Below are 8,909 nucleotides of genomic sequence, written 5' to 3' on the forward strand. Positions count from 1 at the left end.
GAGGAAGGTAAATGTTTTGTATGTGGCCAACGTGGTCATACACAGTCTCATTGTTTTAAGAAGTCTAAAACCATTTTTAATAAAATCAACAACGATGAAAACAATAAGAAGGATAGTTCTGCTCTGAGTTTAAATAAATCCACACCTTGCACTTTCTGCAAAAAACCGGGTCATAAAATTGAAACTTGTTTTGCAAGACTTAAATCTGATTCTCGTAACACGAATAATGTGAACTTCTGCCAGGAAAACCGCCATAATAAACACAAAGATATAGTAGTAGCAGTCATACAGGGAATTCCTGTCGATATTCTTATAGATAGCGGTTCAAGTATATCCTTGATTTCTTCATCGTTGCTGAGACATTTCAAATGTGCACGTAAGCCAGCTTTCAGAGTTTTAAGAGGTATAGGCGAAAATTGAGTCAACTTATTTTGTCAAAAGTTTAATGAAATAACTTTAGAGGTGGACTTACATGCCGTGTCCCCTGAACTTATGAATACTCCTATTATTGTTGGTACCGATGTATTGAACCGCGGAGTTGCTACTCATGTACGTACCCGTGACCAGCAATACCTTACTTACAAGCCTCGTCTTACAGTTGATGTTGCACATGCACCATGCCGACTACACAGATTCCCATTAAGACATCTTTAACAGCTGATCAAAATTTAAGTAACCTGTTAAACCTAATTAAGACATTTTTGAACTGTTGTATTTCTGGGACGGTTACGTCCACAGTTAACACCGGCAGCGTGTCAATTAAATTAAATAGTGCTATGCCAGTTTATTAAAGGCCCTAGAGGCAATCTTATCCCGAAATTATAAAATATTCACGAAACAATTAAAGATCTTCTCGAAAAGAATATCAATCTAGACTCTGAATTGAAATATGCGAGTTCTATCCTATTAGCAAAAAAAAAAATCTGGTCTGGCTGCATGTGTGTCGACTATCGTAAACTCAACGAAATTACAGTTAACGATCGCTTCTCTTTACTGTTGATCGACGATCACATTGAACGATTACGTAAACACAAAAGCCACCGCCAGTCTCGAGATGCCCATAGGATTTCATCCGATACCTGTGGATAATGCCTCAATACCACTCACAGGTTTTGTTACACCAGAGGGGCACTATGAATATTTGAAAATGCCTATAGTTTAGCAAATGCACCTGTTGTTTACCAGCGGATACTGTCAAAAACTCTTTACGCATACTTAGAGTCTGTTGATGTCATGTATATTGACGATGTATCATCTCAGTATAAACTGAGCAGTACAATTAATGAGGGTCTGTTGACTCTTCGCAAGGTGCTTCAAACTTTGACTGATTCTGGCTTTTCTATTAACCTAAAGTAATGCTCTTTTTTGTCCACTAAAGTAGAATTTTCGGAACGGACTGTCGTTAAGGGTCAGGTGCAGCCGAGCGAACAGAAGGTGCAAGTTTTAGTCGAAGCTCGCATGCCAGAGACCGTTAAGCAGCGGGCACAAGTGACTGGCAAGTTCGACTCAGGCGATGCAGCCTTGACTGTCTTCTATCTGCGGGCTACTCTGCTTGCCAGCTGCGAGCTTCGGGCGCCGCAGAATCGGGCGACGCAGCTGCTGACTGTATTCTGTCTGCGGTCTTCTTGAACCGTCAGTCATGGTATCTCGCGGATGCTGCCGACTAGTGGGTGCCGCGGCGGTTGACTATCTTTGATCTGCAAATACACCGACCCGTATCTTCTTGTGCAGGAAACCCTGCTTGTAACCCTGCTATGAGCCTCATGGTACGCTAACGTCGTGCCTATGCCATGTGGTTGATTTTTAAATGGTACGCTAACGTCGCGCCTCTGCCATTCGTACGAGCCTCATGGTACGCTAACGTCGTGCCTATGCCATGTGGTTAATTTAAAGTGGTAAGCTAACGTCGCGCCTCTGCCATTCGTGCGAACCTCATGGTACGCTAACGTCGTGCCTATGCCATGTGGTTAAATTAAAGTGGTAAATTAACGTCGCGCCTCTGCCATTCGTGCGAACCTCATGGTACGCTAACGTCGTGCCTATGCCATGTAGGTGAGCGGATGTAAGAAATAAGCTAACGTCGTGCCTATGTTTCTTACAGTCAGAGATAGCTAACGTCGTGCTTCCTTTCTGGTATTTGTATTTGTATTTGTGATCAACTACGGATCAATGTGTTCTTGGTAATTGCTGATATTCCGATCCGATATGTTTTATGTTCTCAGGTGCAGACCATGATGACGATATGGAGTCCATGCCTGAGCAAACTGCTCGGAGCAACAATGTGTCTCGCGAGCCTACTACGGAGCCTGTGCCCTCCTGCTCGGTAGGCGCCCAACATCAGGAGACACAGGAGCACGAGGACGTCCTCCAGTCAGGAGAGGCCGTGTTAGAAGAATAGTGAAGAAAGGTCAACGTAGGAGGGATGATGCGCGTGCGCTGTGCGCGTTTCAGTTCGAGACGCACTTCGTGAACTGTGAACGTGTGTCGTGTAGGAAACCCTTGTCCGTTTGGAGAGTTAACCTGCCTAATTTTGTAATCGAGTAGTATTCGTTAAAGTTATTTAAACGTTAGCTTTATTTTATTTTTGTAACACATTTGGTTACATACAGTCTATCCTGATATAAGTATAAAAGCTTGTAAGTAATTGCTACTGTATTTTTTATTTCGATTCCACATCTGGTTCCTAAATATATATATATATATATATATATATATATATATATATATATATATATATAATAGAAAGGTCACTGACTCACTCATCACGAGAACTCAAAAACCGCTGGATGATCCATCCATCTAGGATGGACAAAGAAGAAATTTAGCAGGTAGATTATAGTTAGTAGACGTCCGCTAAGAACGGATTTTGCGATATTCCACCGCTAAGGAGTTTAATTAGGGTTGATGGTTTTTATGAGACATATACAGTAGCTATAAGTTTGCCTGATAGGTTATTTATACTGCAGCCTGAAAATAAAACTAAAAATGTGGTGTATAGAGAGGTTTTATAAATATAACTATTAAATTATACTACCTGTGCCTTTTCAAAAGTTACTCAGCGTGATAAACATTTCAAGTGACTGAAATAAAAAAATAATTTGCGTTAAACATCTTGATCGTAGTCGTAGTCGCGGGCAACAGTTGGTGTATTATAAAACAAAGTCTCAAAAAGTGTATGTGATCGATTTCCTCAAATTCTACTGAACGGCTAAGCCGATTTTGATGAAAGTTTCACTGGAAGTTTGCCGGGAAAACTTTGTGACACACTGATTTCAACGCGAGCGAAGCCGCGGGCACAGCTAGTTATTTTATATGAATGAAACACGTCCGTGCGCGTTTCGGTTGATAAAAGTATACCTATAGGCGCGAGCTAGCGAGTACTTACATAGATAGATTCGTTTGTCCTTCATACTTTACACGGGCTTAGGACCGTCAGAAATACTTATTTTATTTAAACTTCTTTTCGATTACTAACCACGATTGTTCTTTTCACAACAAATCAATTTATAAACGGGCTGTAGGTATAAATTTCAGGCGTATTTAAAAAATCGGAGCTATCTACAGAATAATTAACTTACATACCTATTAACAGTTTATTTACACTATTTACACTTCTCAGTATCGAAGCAACTGCTCTAAATGGAGTCTGCTGCGTTCAATACACAAACGTACACGTTTAATACAATGTCTTTTAATTTTCTTAATGTGTCTTTATCACATTTCACTTTATCAAAAGCGTTCACTATCGCAATGCGTAAATCATCACAGCTTTCATATTGACGTGTATAACTTTTTATTTCCGACCACAAGAATAATACCGGCCTACACGTGTTCACACTGAAACGAACCTGACGATGGTTTTCTCGTATCAAGTGGGGGTTAATTAGAGCCCAGCACATTGTATAGTCCCACTCGAGTAAACAGTGACTCGTCCGTCCAAAGTATGTTGGCGTTTGTATTATTTAACAACCACTGGCAAAAGGCGATTCTTGTCGGTGCGTTGTTTATTACGTGAGCCTTACGAAAATGATACGGGTGTAATTCTTGTGTACGTAATATCTTCCATACGAAGTTTTGGCTAACATCGAATTCTCTTGCTGCCATCCTTGTCCTCCGCCGGGGATCACGCTCGAAGTACTCAAGAACATCTTCAAACTCCGGTGAATAATAATTTAAATGTCCTTGACCTAATGTACGCATGAACCGTTATGGTATTACTGACCGACTGAAAGCCAGGGACGCGCGACGCCGACGGTTACAGGTGACCAATGCCGTCATTGGTCGACTCCGGCGCAACTCGGTAGCTTTGTTTTTATTGGCTAATACGATTTTGTGATGCGATATTAAAACGTATAGTATTTCTATTTTTAGTACCTACCGTGTAGAGCTACTACTGGTTCTCACTTTTTGTCTGTAAACGATATGAATATCGACGTTGATGAAAAAAAAAATACATATATTATTAAATTATTTCTTCTTTCATCTGTCATTAAAGCGAACGGACGTGTTTTGGTGTGTCTCCTAATGTATAGATCAAAACAGTGGTTAAAAGTGATTTTCTGTGCTTAGAAATCGTTTAATCTCATAATTTGAATTTACAATTACAAAGCGTACTGTTAGTTTATATATTCAACTGGTGTTATCATTATTAATCGGCGTGTTCGTTATTCAAGCTGTGAGTATTTTAAAATTATATCGTGACATTCCTAATAATATTTCGAAGTGACCGCATCTTTGTTACGATAATTGAATGACTGGAAGAGTGCGTTTTGAAACATACGCAATATTCACAAGATCTATGCATGTCACTGTAGCTTTTTAAGTTATAACATAGAATTGGACTTAAGACAAGAATAACCAAGTTCGATCCTCACGCCCTGCCTGTGTCGCTCTTTTATTTTATTTTTGTTGAAGCTTTTTGTTGCTTGTTTAATTATTAATTTTTTATTTCATTCTTTATATATCTATATTTATTTATTTATTTATATTAATCTTTTTTTGTTGTTTTTTAATATTTCATATGTATATTATTAATTTTACTTTTTTTTAATTTAACATTTTTTTTTTCTTCAATATTTTTTTTTGTTTATGCAATATATTTTTTTTTACAGACACAATTTTTTATATAATTATATAAGTAATTAGTGTTACTATTGATATGTATTTGAAATGTATCAATTAATTTGTTTGGTAGTTGTAGTTGTTTAAATTTGTATTACTTTTACTTTTTTGTTTTACTTTATATTTCATTTAAATTTATTTGCAAAAGGGATGAATAAAAGATAAATAATTGCTTAAATGAACAATATTTAAATAAACAACAATATTGTTTTTGTTAATATTATATGGTATAGTGAAATTTTGGGGGACGATATGGATCGCTGTTGTGACGCTTGCAGGAAACATGTTGAGCCAAAAACATTTTTGCAATGTAGCTTGTGCAAGTTAAAATATCATCACATGTACCTGAATATAAAGAATGCACAGTTTGCTAAGCTCTCTAAAGAATACCTCTCTTCCTGGATTTGTCCTTCTTGTAACAATGTGACACGCCGTACTGGCTCGAATTGTAATACTCCGGTGAGGTCTACACAAGTTACTACAGAACCAATGAATATGTCGTGTGACAATTTGAACCTAGATGCCACAATTGACAGCAACAGCACGACATCAGAGCCACTCACACTCGACAGCATCAGTCGTCTTTTGGATTCTAAGCTTAAGTCCAGTTTTTTAGAATTTTCTCAAGTGTTTAGAGCTACTTTAAAGCAAGACATTGTAGATATCGTTCATAGTGAAATGAATCCTGTAATACAAGAAATAAAAAACGATTTCACGAATACTACAGATTTCATTTGTGAGGAACAAAAATACCTTAAACTCCATATAGAAGAAAAAAATAAGATCATTAAGAATATGGAGTCTGAAAACATTCGATTGCAAGCATCTTTAAGTAGAATTGAGGATGAGCTGGCCATCATGGAGAAGAACTCAAGAGCCTGCAACGTTGAAATACAAGATGTACCGGAGAGCAAAAATGAAAATGTGTTAATGTTGTTCAAGAAATTATGTAGTGTCATTAACTTTACAGTAGATGATTCTTCCATACGATTTTGCCATCGTGTAGCCAAGATGAATCATACTTCCAGGCGGCCTCGTAACATACTTGTGGGTCTATCTTCTACTTCTCAACGAGATGAAATTTTGTCTGCATTTTATTGCTTTAACAAGGCTCATCGTAATGATAGACTAGGATCAACACATTTGGACATCAATGGAGAACATCAGAAAATATTTGTGAGCGAACATCTTTCACCAACTTTAAAAATGTTATACTCTGAATCTCGTAAATTAACTAAATCTCATAACTATAAGTATGTGTGGGTACGTTTTGGAAAGATTTTCGCTAGACGTGACGATGATAGTCCCGCCATCTGGATAAAGAATCATGAAATTTTAAATAAGCTTCAAAAGCCTTAAAAATTCAACCTCTTATTTTTCTTTTTCTATCAGGATATTTCATTTCAGTTGTACTAGTTTGCGTTTTTATCATGGAAATTTTTTATCAGAATGTTAATAGGATTAGAACTAAAATTAATGAAATATATTCTAATGTTTTGAACAATGATTATGATGTAATTTGCTTAACTGAGACCAATCTCAATAATTCCGTATATGATAATGAAATACTCGATACACGCTACAATATTTTTCGCAGAGATCGTTGTACAACATGTATAGGAAAGGGCGATGGGGGTGGTGTGCTCTTGGGTATTAAGAGAGAGCATAATGTTATTAGGCGCTATTCTTGGGATAGTATGGTTGAAGATTTATGGATAACTGTATTGCCGAGCAATGACTCTCATAAATCAATTCATATTTGCATTTGTTACTTACCACCGGATATCTCTTTAGATCTACTTGAGCTATTTTATAACTCGTGTACTAAAATTATAATGGATGCAAAATCAACTGACGAGTTTGTTTTAATTGGTGATTTTAACACACCACATATTACATGGATGAAGAATGGGGACACCTTGGGCTATTCTGCGGTATCTCCTCAAGATAATAAAGCTAGCTATTTGATTGAGTTTGTGAGTGTGTGTGGCTTGGTGCAGTTCAATGGTATTCCTAATCGCATTAATCGGTACCTCGATCTCATTTTATCCTCAATTGAATGTTCCACGTGTGAGGCTGAACCATTGTGTTCACCAGACTCCCATCATCCTGCTCTTGTTGCAGTTATCACTATGCCTTCGGCTTCCAAAGATCTTGACCGTAAGCGGTGCAAGCGTTATAATTATAATAAATGTAACTTTGATGAGTTAAACAGAGATATCGAGTGGACTGACTGGCAGCAAATACTTAGTTCTTCAGATATTGATGTCGACGTCCAACAATTTTATAAGGAACTGATAAGGTTGATAGGAAAAAGTACTCCGATGACTGATGTTCATTCTTCGGCTTTCCCGGTTTGGTTTAGTCGTGGCTTAAAGCGATGTCTAAAAGAAAAACGCAAATTTCACAAATTATATAAAAAGTTTAAGAACCCTCGAGATTATGATACATTTGCCATGTTGCGTGCGAGGGGTAAGAAGTTGATGGTGTCTTGTTATAAAAAAATAAATTATTATTATTATTATTATTATTATTATTATTATTATTATTATTAAAAAATGTAGCAATAGCAATATCCCCAGCACCATGAATTATATAGGTTATGAAGCATCTAGCAGAAAAGAAATATGCGAATTATTTGCGAAATACTTTAGTTCTGTTTACTCTAATAACTCGGCCAATTGCGCTCAACATTCAGACTTTCTAAACTATCCAGAACCTAATGATTCCATTAATTCTTTGGCCGTAAATGAACATCAAATTAAGCTTAAAATTAAAAATATTAATGAACACAAGGGATCGAGACCAGACGGTATCCCTCCTGTTGTATACAAGCGTTGTATTAAAACAATTTGTATTCCTTTATGTGTTCTTTTCAATAAATCCTTAAAGTCTGGTACGTTTCCTACACTGTGGAAAACAGCTCATATTGTCCCTGTTTTTAAATCAGGTGACAAATCATGTTGCGAAAATTATCGTCCTATAAGTATTTTGTCTTGCTGTGCCAAACTGTTTGAGTCAATTGTTTATGATGTGCTGTATAATCATTTTAAATCTTCTTTATCTCCTAATCATCATTGTTTCGTGAAGGGTAATCTGTTGGAGTATAAGAGTTACTTGTGTAAAGTATTTGCTAAGTGCGGGCAAGTTGACTCAATCTACACCGACTTCTCTAAAGCTTTTGATCGAGTCAATCATTCCATTTTAACACATAAGTTGGCACGATATGGTGTTCATGGTAATCTTTTAAGATGGGTGGAATCTTATTTAAGCAGAAGAACTCAGTTGGTTGCTCTAAAAGGTGGCCTTTCATCTGTCTTTACGGTACCATCCGGCGTTCCTCAAGGGTCACGTTTAGGCCCATTGTTTTTTAATATTTTTGTGAATAATCTTACGTTGTGCTTAAAAAGTCCTTGTCTTTTGTATGCTGATGATTTAAAAATTTATCAGACCATTACTTGCATCAACGATGCTATGAAGCTCCAAGGAGATTTAGATACCATAGCAAGATGGTGCGAAGTGAATGAGATGGACCTTAATGTTAACAAATGCTTTGTTGTTTCTTTTACAAAAAAGAAATCCCCTATTAATTTTAATTATTCCATAAAAAATTACGATTTATCCCGTAAAACTGAAATCAAAGACTTAGGTGTTATTTTTGACAAGGAATTAAGTTTTCGTACGCATTATGACTTTATCAACCAAAACGCTTCAAGTTTGCTTGGATTCATTCTGAGAGTGTCTAAACCTTTTAAAAAGGCTTCATCTTATTTAGCTTTGTATCATGC

The 8,909-nt window shown here is 36.7% G+C and overlaps 1 protein-coding gene across 1 annotated transcript; it reads left to right on the forward strand.

The window, feature by feature from the left end:
• Positions 1 to 5,373: 5,373 nt before the first annotated feature.
• LOC123660580 lies at positions 5,374 to 6,480 on the forward strand. Its single transcript, XM_045595636.1, has one exon. The coding sequence runs from the start codon at positions 5,374 to 5,376 to the stop codon at positions 6,478 to 6,480; it is 1,107 nt and encodes a 368-aa protein (XP_045451592.1).
• The last annotated feature ends 2,429 nt before the right edge of the window (positions 6,481 to 8,909 follow it).

Source organism: Melitaea cinxia, chromosome 15 (assembly GCF_905220565.1).
Source record: "Melitaea cinxia chromosome 15, ilMelCinx1.1, whole genome shotgun sequence".
Taxonomy (NCBI): domain Eukaryota; kingdom Metazoa; phylum Arthropoda; class Insecta; order Lepidoptera; family Nymphalidae; genus Melitaea; species Melitaea cinxia.

Excerpts from the sequence above, each read along its gene's own strand:
- LOC123660580 (XM_045595636.1), top strand. The coding sequence starts at position 5,374 with ATGGATCGCTGTTGTGACGCTTGCAGGAAACATGTTGAGCCAAAAACA.